Source organism: Salmo salar, chromosome ssa11 (genome assembly GCF_905237065.1).
Source record: "Salmo salar chromosome ssa11, Ssal_v3.1, whole genome shotgun sequence".
NCBI classification, from domain to species: Eukaryota; Metazoa; Chordata; class Actinopteri; order Salmoniformes; family Salmonidae; genus Salmo; species Salmo salar.
This window is the reverse complement of record NC_059452.1, coordinates 59,336,284-59,350,374: the sequence shown is the minus strand read 5'-3', so window position 1 is coordinate 59,350,374 and position 14,091 is coordinate 59,336,284. Positions and strand designations below refer to the sequence as shown.

At 41.4% G+C, this 14,091-nt stretch overlaps 1 protein-coding gene across 5 annotated transcripts in view; it reads left to right on the top strand.

The window, feature by feature from the left end:
* Positions 1-853: 853 nt before the first annotated feature.
* The window catches only part of LOC106562867 (GTPase-activating Rap/Ran-GAP domain-like protein 3), a 228,126-nt gene continuing 214,888 nt past the window's right edge, over positions 854-14,091 (top strand). For 3 of the 5 annotated variants that reach the window (XM_045689794.1, XM_045689796.1, XM_045689792.1), the window contains exon 1: positions 859-1,506. In XM_045689794.1, coding sequence (XP_045545750.1) covers positions 1,403-1,506 — 104 coding nt within the window. In that variant the 5' untranslated portion in view covers positions 859-1,402. Of the gene's footprint in view, positions 1,507-14,091 lie in introns of all 5 variants that reach the window. The other 2 variants (XM_045689798.1, XM_045689799.1) reach the window with 2 other exon arrangements.

Here is a 14,091-nt window from a genome sequence, read left to right as displayed (position 1 = left end):
TTCCTATGCTAATAATCCAAATATTCTGCTTAAAAAGATCTTCCACTGCTACCCTTAGCACTCATTATTCTTAGAGGTCAGAACAAGATGTAATGGAACGAATTTATCCTCTATGTAAGTGGAAATATATCCTGGTGCATGAAGGCTACACCTACAGACGGGAACCTGAAATATGTCCTTCTGGAAGTTCACCGAATATGATGCTTTCGAATGTCGAGGTCGCATAACCCTCCCTCACTGATGCGGTTATCTCCAAGTTATCTGGAGAACACAACCATATCCTGGACAATGCTCAGATTTGGATCTGAAAGGGGATGATGAATGGCCTGAAGGAGAGAAGTCTAGAGACCCAGGAAGAAACCGACCAAGTTGTGTACAATGGTACACATGGCTTGCCTGCGTCTATTTGGTTAGAAAATACATTATTTAAAACGAAAACACAGAGTAGAAACGAGATATTGCCCTAATATAGGCTGTTTTTAGTCTTCAGACTTTATATAACCATATGAATGAATACAATATTCAGCCCATATGAACAAATGTATATAGGCCATAACATTCTGCCCAGATGAACAAATTAATTTTAGGCCATAACTGAAACAATTTATATAGGCTATACAATATTCTGCCCGTATTAACGAATGTTCTTACAATATTTATATCCATACTGATTTAATAAAAAGCAGTAAACATACATTGTTTCACATTGTTTAATAACAGACTCATGGACAATCACGCAATAGTAAAAATAAACAACATTGTTTCACATTCTTTAATAACAGACTAATAAACACAATCATGCTTTCTTCACAGCTTCCCGGGAAACTCAACGTATTGTAGCCTCAGGCGGACAAGAGTAGCGGAGGAAGAACTTCGCTTCTGCTGCAGTGTTCGTGATAAAATATAACGCGTTGCGGCGGTGCTTCGTAACGTAGGACTGCTCAGGCACTTCGTTCAACCGTCAAGGGAGTGGTGTAGAATCAACAGCCAGTGTATAGCGCTCTAGTGACAGACGGGGGACTCGACTTCAAACTGTTACTGTTTTCCCGGGACTCGAATCCATTCAGGGTTACCAATTGAGTAACGGTAACTCGCTCTTGAACTGAGAGACCAACGTTATCTAATTTATATTTTATGGAGTTCAGGCAAGGAGCAACCCACTAACCATGCTGCACTCATAAGCTTTTTGTGCCGTCTTTGTTTGCAGAGGAAAGTCTGCGGCTCACTTTCCTTTTTCCAGCTGAGGCGAGATTCGTATTTTTTCTTTATTTTTTTGGCAGCCTTTCTTCTGCTTCTCTCCTTCCTTTCCCCGACGGGCTCGCTCCCGTCGCCATCCAACTGACAGGAAGAAAGAAGCATCTTTGTTTTTACGGAGTATATACTTGCCTGCTCGATCAGCACCATGAATTCGGATATAAATGTGTACCTCGGCCGGGATAAAACGGGCATCATGCGGAAGAGAGCCCTGCTTCTCCGGAAAGGGTGTAGTTTTGAGATTAGTTCGAGGTAGGTGATGCATGGGGTATTGGGGCTCCCTTTTGGGTATACAATCGCCAATAAACGCAATCCGAAACAGGGATTTATTTGCCCTCCTGTAACATTTGAAACAGCACATGGTAGGTTAATGGTGTCATACACAAGCACGGGTAACGTGACACTTGATATCTACCGACCCTATCTCTCCGTGGACTGCAGTTGTTGTGTTAATTGGCAGCTGACCCGGTCACCAGTGAACATACTTGCTCCCCTAAAACTCGAAGGATTAACTGTGATATCAACACAGTCTATTAGGCTACAGTCAATTCAGTGTTTCAGTAAACTGCAGACCATAGGCCTATGTGTGCGCTTTTTGTGAATTATGTGTGGCATCACGGGTGTTCCTTGTGTTTAGCGGGGCATGCCGTGTTATACCCGGTCATTGAGAGCAACACATTGATTTTGTGTTATTATTGAAATTTTGTCTCCACAACCGTGCGTCCACGTTCGGACCGTTACGCATGTATGCCTTTCGATTCTGATGGACAAAATCACTCAATACCTGGTGCATGTTTATCAATATTGCAGCAAATTAGGTTTAAAATATTACATATTAGCCTACAGCCTGTGACTGGGTGAGTTGAGTGACTGAACACACGGAAGGACTCTACTCGGGAGTCCACTGTTTGCTGCCAGTTTGTACCAGACTGATGGTTACATACTGTTACCGACAGTAGGCCTATAGACAGTTGGTCTTCACCCCAAGTTATGGAGAGGATTTCTGGTCATATTTATAGCCAACACTCATGTTCACTTATTGTCAAGCTCACTTCCCGACCTCGTCGCTAGATGGCACCCATAACTCCCTCACTCATTGTCAGCCATGGCATTGATTATAAATCTGTCATGTACATTTGATTACATGGCCATTTTATCCGTCAGCACACAGTAGCCTACCTAGCCTAAGATAATCAGGTTTTGGAGGTGTACTGTATATTACTCATATGCGACTAGCTGACAGATTTGATATGGTATTTTGCAGTGGTGATTGTAGCATGTAAATCTTGGTGGGGCAAACTCAAAAACCTTTTTTATATGCATGCCAGCAAAGCCACTAAACAACACAACACTAAACAATATATTAATTGGACTACATTAATTGGACATTAATTGGTGACAAACAGTGCCCACAACAGCAGTACCAACACCTTACCACTGTTACACCTGGCTATCAGCGGAGCCTTGTCTGGCAGCGAAACAGTTCATTCAGCCTTATTTACTGCCTTTTGAAAAAACATAGCTGATATGGCTGACTTGCTTAAACATATGTGGTTTCTACTGACAATTGAGATGTACAAACTATGGCATAAGGGGACGACGAGCGGATAAGAGGCAATCCGTAATTCCGATTAAGACATTAATGAGCGAGCTAGAACGGACATAGTTAATATAACTATTTCAGTCAGAACCGTAGGATAAATAAAAGGTGGCATATAAGCAGACAATCAAAGCTCTTACAATTTTCAGTGATTACATTTCTGTAAAACAGGCTATAGTTACGAGGGGGAAAGGGACTAAATTATTAGGGTGAGGCACATGGGCTACTAACAGCTTACTACACAACATACACTTGGTATTACTTTCTTAGCTACAGTATACATATCTCCCTGGCATATTACATAATTAATGCAGCAGCATACAATACCTTTTTTGACTCACCTTGTTGTGCTGTGTTCACTTGAACAGGAAGGTGGCGTGGCGGTCTTTCTTTTGGTCAAATTTTGTCATCAAACTTTGTCATTAAGTCTGGAATTAAGTCGGAGGTCTAGAAAGAGGCCAGAGTACCCAACTTGGAATTCTGAGTTGGATGACCGTCCAAAACGTATTTTCCGGGTCGGAGCGCATTTTTTCAGAGTTCCTAGTTGTCTTGAACTCACTGAAGTCTGAGATTTCCCAGTTTAGAGTTTCCAGTCTTTTGAAAGCGGCATACGTCATACTGGATTGAAAGCATGCCCAATGTTGAATGTTTATCCTTTTAAGCTTAGAAAAGAGACCCTTAAACTTAGACATGGACCACACATCCACTCCACTGAATAGCAGGCTAGTGATTTATTTGCAATGCTTGCAGTTAGCCACTGATTCCATCCAAACCACTCATTGTTGAATTTGCGATTTCCAACTTGTAATGTTTATGTCCAATGGCCAATGAGCACCGATATGTTTTATCTATCATTTATCTCCATAATTTCTCTTCATATGACAAGGATTGAAAAGGATTTGCCAGGAGATTGTTGACTTGATTCATGATTATGACTGCTAGCTTGCTAGCTAAAAATCAGTCCAATCAAAGCTACTGTAGATATAATGTGATTTGACATCATTTTATCTGTGGCCAATGACCTTGAGCCTTCTTGGATGGGCACTTCTAATGTAACTCTATGGCAGCACCCAAAGTGCTTGAATTTTCGAGCTCTCCCCATAGATTTTGTGGTGATGTGGTGTTCTCATGAGTGACAGAAGACTGAGCCAATCACAGCGCCACTAGAGAACATTACCAACCCCTACCCTCCGTATTTTCTGCTGGCTGCCCCACCTCCACAGAAAGCGCTGAGCTAGGCTGAAACACCTGCATTTTGGAGCTGCCTTACTTAATACATCTAGACGTTCCGCTAGCGGAACACCTGCTCCAATATCCAATGATAGGCGTGGCGCGAATTACAAATTCCTCAAAAATACAAAAACTTCAATTTTTCAAACATATGACTATTTTACACCATTTTAAAGACAAGACTCTCCTTTATCTAACCACACTGTCCGATTTCAAAAAGGCTTTACAGCGAAAGCAAAACATTAGATTATGTCAGCAGAGTACCCAGCCAGAAATAATCAGACACCCATTTTTCAAGCTAGCATATAATGTCACAAAAAACAAAACCACAGCTAAATGCAGCACTAACCTTTGATGATCTTCATCAGATGACACGCCTAGGACATTATGTTATACAATACATGCATGTTTTGTTCAATCAAGTTCATATTTATATCAAAAACCAGCTTTTTACATTAGCATGTGACGTTCAGAACTAGCATTCCCACCGAACACTTCCGGTGAATTTACTAAATTACTCACGATAAACGTTCACAAAAAACATAACAATTATTTTAAGAATTATAGATACAGAACTCCTTTATGAAATCGAGGTGTCCGATTTTAAAATAGCTTTTCGGTGAAAGCACATTTTGCAATATTCTGAGTAGATAGCTCGCCATCACAGGCTAGCTATTTTGACACCCACCAAGTTTGACCCTCACCAAACTCAGATTTACTATAAGAAAAGTTTGATTACCTTTGCTGTTCTTCGTCAGAATGCACTCCCAGGACTTCTACTTCAGTAACAAATGTTGATTTGGTTCAAAATAATCCATAGTTATATCCAAATAGCGGCGTTTTGTTCGTGCGTTCAAGACACTATCCAAGGGTGATGAAGGGTTACGCACCCGACGCGTTTCGTGACAAAAAAAAATCTAAATATTCCATTACCGTACTTCGAAGCATGTCAACCGCCGTTTAAAATCATTTTTTATGCTATTTTTCTCGTAAAAAAGCGATAATATTCCAACCGGGAGTTGTTGTTTTCGTTCAAAGACGAAAGAATAAAAACATGGAGTCGCCTCGTGCACGCGCCTCCAGTTTCTGTTCTCTGATCGACCACTATCTAAATGCGCTAATGTTTTTCAGCCAGGGCCTGCAAAGCCACCATTCAGCTTTTTGCCACCTTCTGAGAGCCTATGGGGGCCGTAGGAAGTGTCACTTTACAGCAGAGATCCCCTGTTTTGGATAGAGATGATCAAGAAGGCCAAGAAATGGTCAGACAGGGTACTTCCTGTACAGAATCTTCTCAGGTTTTGGCCTGCCAAATGAGTTCTGTTATACTGACAGACACCATTCAAACAGTTTTAGAAACTTTGGAGTGTTTTCTATCCAAAGCTAATAATTATATGCATATTCTAGTTTCTGGGCAGGAGTAATTATCAGATAAAATCGGGTACGTTTTTTATCCGGCCGTGAAAATACTGCCCCCTATCAATAACAGGTTATGAAAGCAAAAAAGAGACCACTTAAAGATATATATTTTTTTTACATTGTTTGCAACCTGATATGTGACACGTATTAATACCAAAATAACATGCAAAAGAGGCAAACTAATATGTAAAAAATATTTGCCGCTGGTCTTTTTTGGGCCTAATATTTATGCTGTCCTGTCCTTGGCATCATGTCTTGAAGAGAGAGACAACAACACATACAGTGAGGGAAAAAAGTATTTGATCCCCTGCTGATTTTGTACGTTTGCCCACTGACAAAGAAATGATCAGTCTATAATTTTAGTGAGAGACAGAATAACAACAAAAAAATTCAGAAAAACACAAAAATGTAATAAATTGATTTGTATTTTAATGAGGGAAATAAGTATTTGACCCCCTCTCAATCAGAAAGATTTCTGGCTCCCAGGTGTCTTTTATACAGGTAACGAGCTGAGATTAGGAGCACACTCTTAAAGGGAGTGCTCCTAATCTCAGCTTGTTACCTGTATGAAAGACACCTGTCCACAGAAGCAATCAATCAATCAGATTCCAAACTCTCCAGCATGGCCAAGACCAAAGAGCTCTCCAAGGATGTCAGGGACAAGAATGGGCTACAAGACCATCGCCAAGCAGCTTGGTGAGAAGGTGACAACAGTTGGTGCGATTATTCGCAAATGGAAGAAACACAAAAGAACTGTCAATCTCCCTCGGCCTGGGGCTCCATGCAAGATCTCACCTCGTGGAGTTGCAATCATGAGAACGGTGGGGAATCAGCCCAGAACTACACGGGAGGATCTTGTCAATGATCTCAAGGCAGCTGGGACCATAGTCACCAAGAAAACAATTGGTAACACACTACGCCGTGAAGGACTGAAATCCTGCAGCACCCGCAAGGTTCCCCTTCTCAAGAAAGCACATATACATGCCCGTCTGAAGTTTGCCAGTGAACATCTGAATGACTCAGAGGACAACTGGTGAAAGTGTTGTGGTCAGATGAGACCAAAATGGAGCCCTTTGGCATCAACTCAACTCGCCGTGTTTGGAGGAGGAGGAATGCTGCCTATGACCCCAAGAACACCATCCCCACCGTCAAACATGGAGGTGGAAACATTATGCTTCGGGGGTGTTTTTCTGCTAAGGGGACAGAACAACTTCACCGCATCAAAGGGACGATGAACGGGGCCATGTACCGTCAAATCTTGGGTGAGAACCTCCTTCCCTCAGCCATGGCATTGAAAATGGGTCGTGGATGGGTATTCCAGCATGACAATGACCCAAAACACATGGCCAAGGCAACAAAGGAGTGGCTCAAGAAGAAGCACATTAAGGTCCTGGAGTGGCCAAGCCAGTCCCCAGACCTTAATCCCATAGAAAATCTGTGGAGGGAGCTGAACGTTCGAGTTGCCAAACGTCAGACTCTAAACCTTAATGACTTGGAGAAGATCTGCAAAGAGGACTGGGACAAAATCCCTCCTGAGATGTGTGCAAACCTGGTGGCCAACTACAAGAAACGTCTGACCTCTGTGATTGCCAACAAGGGTTTTGCCACCAAGTACTAAGTCATGTTTATCAGAGGGGTCAAATACTTATTTCCCTCATTAAAATGCAAATCATTTAATAAAAATTTTGACAAGCGTTTTTTTTTTTTGTCACCTTCTCACCAAGCTGCTTGGCGATGGTCTTGTAGCCCATTCCAGCCTTGTGTAGGTCTACAATCTTGTCCCTGACATCCTTGGAGAGCTCTTTGGTCTTGGCCATGGTGGAGAGTTTGAAATCTGATTGACTGATTGCTTCTGTGGACAGGTGTCTTTTTTACAGGTAACAAGCTGCGGTTAGGAGCACTCCCTTTAAGAGTGTGCTCCTAATCTCAGCTTGTTACCTGTATAAAAGACACATGGGAGCCAGAAATCTTTCTGATTGAGAGGTGGTCAAATACTTATTTCCCTCATTAAAATGCAAATCAATTTGTTGTTGTTATTCTGTCTCTCACTGTTCAAATAAACCTACCATTAAAATTATAGACTGATCATTTCTTTGTCAGTGGGCAAACGTACAAAGTCAGCAGGGGATCAAATACTTTCTTCCCTCACTGTATGTTAAAAATCTGTTGAGTAGCCTCATCTGTGATGTATTGTCATGGATAGGCTAAGGCTATATCTTAATGTTCTAGTTTTATATCTTTATGTTTCCCACTGCACTGTTTTCTAACTAATTCATTCAGATGTGGATATTAATATTTTAATTTCATACTTTTATACATGGGTGAATGTGTGGGTGAAACGTCTGTTTTTCTCATGCCACAGTACTAGATATATATATTTATATTTTTATACATCAAAACTCTTGTGTATTCTTGTTTTTGGCTGTGTGAGTCATGTTTTTCACCACATAAGAGCCCCAGGTTCTCTCTTGATTGATTGTCTTTAATTCACTCAAGTCTGTGACCATTTCACAGGACTCTCCATTATGTGGCACCAAGTTGCGAGCACACACTATATGAACAAGCTCAACGAGTGTACACACACTATCTCCCTCTCTCGCTCTCTCTCTCTGAGTACAAATAATAAGTCAACCTATTTGAAGAATGCCATCTCCAAGTGTAATTTAAAAGTAAGTGTTTTGCAGAGAGCGGTGCCCATTGCTATATTTTGAAATAGAGACCATCCAAGCAATTTGTAGAGTTGTTTGGAAACAATAGGTTCATTAGAAACCTTGGAATCTGCGTTTTTCGATGTGGTATAGCAATCAAAATGTCTGGCCTGCATGGACCTCTGTAGGATGATATGGAAGAAGTGCTATTTGGTAAACTCCGTTCCCTTCTTTGTCAATGCACGCTGTGCTGGTCATTAGTCTCTTTATTCTTAATTTGACAATTGATAATATTGTCACCCATCAGACTATTGTCAATTTTATCTTGTCTTTAGGCCACATCTATTATTACTATATGTGTGAAATTAGTTTCAATATACACTGAGTATACCAAACATTAGGAACACCTTCCTAATTTTGAATTGCACCCCCTTTTGCCCTCAGCACAGCCTCAATTCGTTGGGGGATGGACTCTAAAAGGTGTCGAAAGCGCTCCACAGGGATGCTGGCCCATGTTCACTCCAATGCTTCCCACAGTTGTGTCAAGTTGGCTAGATGTCCTTTGGGTGGCGGACCATTCTTGATACACACAGGAAACTGTTGAGAGTGAAAAACCTAGCAGCGTTGCAGTTCTTGATACAAACTAGCTGAATCGTGTCTTTGCAGGCTCTGGCTGAAACAAAGTAGCGCTTTTGGGTAGTGGCTGGTTACAGTACTGTGAGACTCAGGCTCGTGCCCGCGTCGACCGAAAGCTTTGTTTTCTTTCCTCTGTTTACCTAAAAGGAGATTCCCGGTCGGAATATTATCGCTTTTTTACGAGAAAAATTGCATAAAAATGGATTTTAAACAGCGGTTGACATGCTTCGAAGTACGGTAATGGAATATTTAGATTTTTTTTGTCACAAATTGCACCATGCTCGTGACCCTGATTTACCATTTCAGATAGTGTCTGGAACGCACGAACAAAACGCCGATATTTGGATATAACGATGGATTATTTTTGACCAAACCAACATTTGTTATTGAAGTAGCAGTCCTGGGAGTGCATTCTGACGAAGACAACAAAGGTAATCAAACTTTTGTAATAGTAAATCTGATTTTGGTGAAGGCTAAACTTGCTGGGTGTCTAAATAGCTAGCCCGTGATGGCTGGGCTATGTACTTAGAATATTGCAAAATGTGCTTTCACCAAAAAGCTGTTTTAAAATCGGACATATCGAGTGCATAGAGGAGTTCTGTATCTATAATTCTTAAAATAATTATGCTTTTTGTGAACGTTTATCGTGAGTAATTTAGTAAATTGTTAGTAAATTCCCCGGAAGTTTGCGGGGGTATGCTAGTTCTGAACGCCACATGCTAATGTAAAAAGCTGTTTTTTGATATAAATATGACCTTGATTTAACAAAACATGCATGTATTGTATAACATAATGTCCTAGGGTTGTCATCTGATGAAGATCAAAGGTTAGTGCTGCATTTAGCTGTGGTTTGGGTTTGTGACATTATATGCTAGCTTGAAAAATGGGTGTCTGATTATTTCTGGCTGGGTACTCTGCTGACATAATCTAATGTTTTGCTTTCGTTGTAAAGCCTTTTTGAAATCGGACAGTGTGGTTAGATTAATGAGAGTCTTGTCTTTAAAATGCTGTAAAATAGTCATATGTTTGAGAAATTGAAGTAATAGTATTTCTAAGGTATTTGAAAATCGCGCCACGGGATTCAACTGGCTGTTGCGTAGGTGGTACGAATTCGTACCGCCTAGCCCAGAGAGGTTAATGGTCCCCAAAGCACACACATCCCTGGGTCGCTCCTCCTTTCAGTTACGATGCAGCTAGCGACTGGAATGAGCTGCAACAAACACTCAAACTGGACAGTTTTATCCCAATCTCTTCATTGAAAGACTCAATCATGGACCCTCTTACTGACAGTTGTGGCTGCTTTGTGTGATGTGCTGTCTCTACCTTCTTTGCCCATTGTGCTGTTATCTGTGCCCAATAATGTTTGTACCATGTTTTGTGCTGCTACCATGCTGTTATTTTGTTATGTTGCTACCATGCTGTGTTGTCATGTGTTGCTTCCTTGCTATGTTGTTGTCTTAGGTCTCTCTTTATATAGTGTTGTCTCTTTATATAGTGTTGTCTCTTTTGTTGTGATGTGTTTTGTCCTATATTAAATATATTATCATTTTTATTTTTATCCCAGGCCCCCTTCCCCGCAGGAGGCCTTTTGCGTTTTGGTAGGCCGTCATTGCAAATAACAATTTGTTATTAACTGAATTGCCTAGTTAAATAAAGGTTAAATAAAATAAAGATAGTGTGTGCGCAGGCTGAGAATGTGTGTGCATGTTTGTGTCACTAATAGAGGGACCGATAGACTGGACTGCTCCCCCCTCAGAATGACCAGAAGCCCCTGACATCACATTTCTGACCCATCATCACAGCCCTGGGAGAGGGAGAGCAGTCACACACACACATAAAATGCACCTTGACAGTCTGTTGTATTCTTAAGTGAACCATCCGTAACATGAAACATAAAATAAATTAGAACGTACAACCTAATTGCTTATTACCACATTGTGAATATGTTGCGTGGCAACATCAACACCTTTGTGTCATCATATCCTGTTCATTAAAAAACATTGTTTGTGTGGAGGTGCTGACTAACAGCGAATAAACTATAAAAATAAAGAAAGTCGCACACTTCATATATAAATTCCCAGCAATTTAATGGGTATTTACCAATGTTTCGGCATCACTGTGCCTTCCTCAAGATGGAGGCACAGTGATGCCCTGAGGAAAGCACAGTGATGCCAAAACGTTGGTAAATGTTATGAATACAGAATCAGACCATCAGAACCCTGAGAGAGGAGAGATAAGCTACAGATTGATGGCCTGGGTGACAGTCTGTTCATGCATTAGCCACCTGCACTAACGCCAACCAATAAAAGCCTTTATAAACTGTGTGGTTCCAGCCCTGAATGCTGACTGTATATCACGGGTATGACAAAACATTTGTTTACAGCACTAATTACATTGGTAACCAGTTTATCATAGCAATTAGGCACATTGGGGGTTTGTGGTATATGGCCAATATACCACGGCTAAGGACTGTGTCCAGGCACTCCGCGATGCGTCGTGCTTAAGATCAGCCCTTAGCCGTGGTATATTGACTATATACACACACCACACCCCCTCGTGCCTTATTGCTTAAATATATCATGGAGTTACACATTTCTGTGAAATAAAAGTTATTAAAAGGATATTACTAACAATTCCCAACCACCATATTACACTTGCTATAGACTTATATACCATACATCCAATGTGTGCCACAACTTGGTATTTCCTGTGTTGGCCTATGCAGTTAGTCAGTAGCACTCAGTAATAAGGCCCCATTGATTCACATGTCTGCATATTTCCTGGCACTCAGCTGATGAGAAATGGGCTTCTCTTATATTAATGTACTATATAGTAAGACCAGCTGTATGCCAGTGCATACCTTTACTTAAATTAACTCCAACACCTTTTCCTAACATGCTGACCACACCGCTTGTGTCGCGTGCAAAATAAATGTACACATGCATGTTATTCAATCATTGCACCCACACTGCTCACTCGCATTAGCGAGCATCTGTGAAGCCGGCCGCTAAAATAGAACTTGGTTCTATTTGTGACGCTTAACGCGCTGCAAGTCCTGCCTCTCAAATCTCATTGGTTTTTAGGAGCATATACCCACGTGGGTGATGAACTGAGGTTCACACTCCAGTCCAGTTGGTGGTAATGCACCTTAAAGTTATTTGCCAACCGCAATATTAAGTCCAAAGAAGAAAAAGAAGCGTGAAGGAAGAAGGAGAAATGACGAGAAACAAATTCAGTTTCCCCTTTATCTGTGGATTAATTGTTGGAGTAGAGGACCTTGTGCATTTCAGGTAAAATAACAACCCAATGTTTATATCCCAGGACAAATTAGCTAGCAACAGCAAGCTAGCTAGTTAAATAGCCATAAATGTTTAATGCTTTTCGACCTGTCCCCAAATTAATATAATTGGTTCAGAGTGTGTCCTAATTGCGTCTGGTTTGGGGGGACATGTTAGGGATTGCCCACATCTCAGATTTCCACCACATCAACATCAATTTAGTGTATCCTAGGTCATGTTCATTAGGGCACACAATGGAAAGCATTTTAAAACGTTTGTTGCCTAATGAACATGATGATCCCTGGTGCTTATAGGATCCCAGTGTTTTCCTTGTCCCTGTATGGAGTCATACGGGAATACCATCCATGCAATCTCCTTTTGCCAGTCTCTGGACAGTGGTGCCCAAGAGATGCCCATCTGCCAGGGGCACATATCAGACAGGCCAGGCATGCCCTGACAGACCTACCACTCAGGAGAGGTGCCCACTGCCCAGATAGGCAAGAGGTAGTGTTCTATACTGTTCTAGCTTTGTTAGAGAGTATTAGTAGTACAGTGTGGACAAATTGAAGTGATTAAGCATTGAAAACATAGTCTTTCATTTTGACCAGTACATCTGTTACGAATCCCTTTGGCCCTACAGTCTAGGGGAGATGGAAATGAGACCCGTAACATAACTCATGCAAATTATAATAGTGGAAAGGAACAGTGCGAACAAAAACCACAGACAACTTAAATTACCGTCAAACACTAAAGGTTTATTTTTAAACACACGGTAAAGGGGGGTGAGAAAAGGGGCTGAGCTGGACCCAAGGAAAGAAACAATAATCCAAACACACCCCTAAAATAGACTAGCCTATTTCAATAACAGCTAGATAACTAACCATAAATACAGTGGGTGGTCCGCCCAGTTCTAACTAGTGTACTTAGACACTGTTTTCCTACGGGTAATGTAGGCCCATGGGCGACTGGTCTTGTTAACCCCTTTTCCCACCATCAAACAAACATGCACCACAACAATACAATACTCACATGATAACTGGACAAATGTGACATGTAGGAGCAAAACAAAAGAGAGAGGGAGCATACAAAGAGAGGGAGAGAGAGGAAAAAGCTTGAGCTCAGAGAGATTGAGTTTACTGAGAGAGAATGAGTTCCAGAGAAAACAACTGACTGGGGTTTTAAACCAAAGGAAAGGGATGTGATAGGGTAATGGAAAAGGAGGAGGTGTCTTCTGATTAGCGACTGATTGGGGAATGACGATTGTCACCTGTGAGGGGAGAAGGAGAGAAAAGAAATACCCACAGGATACACACAGGATACCTGTATCCGTAACACTCCACCCTTGGTCAAGGCTACTGAAATGGTCTCTCTCTCTCTCTCTCTCTCTCTCTCTCTCTCTCTCTCTCTCTCTCTCTCTCTCTCTCTCTCTCTCTCTCTCTCTCTCAATAGCAAGGCTATGCATAGTCAAAGATTTCCTTCATTTTGGGTCAGTCACAGTGGTCAGGTATTCTGCCACTGTGTACCAGATCATCAGCAAACAGTAGACATTTGACTTCAGATTCTAGTAGGGTGAGGACGGGTGCTGCAGACTGTTCTTGTGCCCCCACCAATTCGTTGATATAAATGTTGAAGAGGGTGTTGAAGAGGGTCTCTCTCTCTCTGCCTCTTATTGTTTCTCTCCCCTATATTCTTCTTTCTGTCTCCCTCCCTCTCTCTCTTCCTTGCTCGTACAATATCCTCAGAGAAAGGTTTAATTAAAGTGTATCTACTTTCATACATCAGTTATGTCTATATAAATCTCTCTTGCTGCCAACAGTGTTGTGTAACCAACTAGAGTACAGTACAGAAGAATCCCCTCTCATTTGTGTCAGCATGTTGGGTTGAGAGCAGAACAGAACAGTCAGACAAATAGTCTGAAGACTGGATCCAGATGGGGGTGAATCATCTGATCATCCTAAATTGGAAATATTAGCGAGAAACCCATGTTACGAATGTTGTTCCCCAACTTTCTCAGTCAGAAAAGATGCAG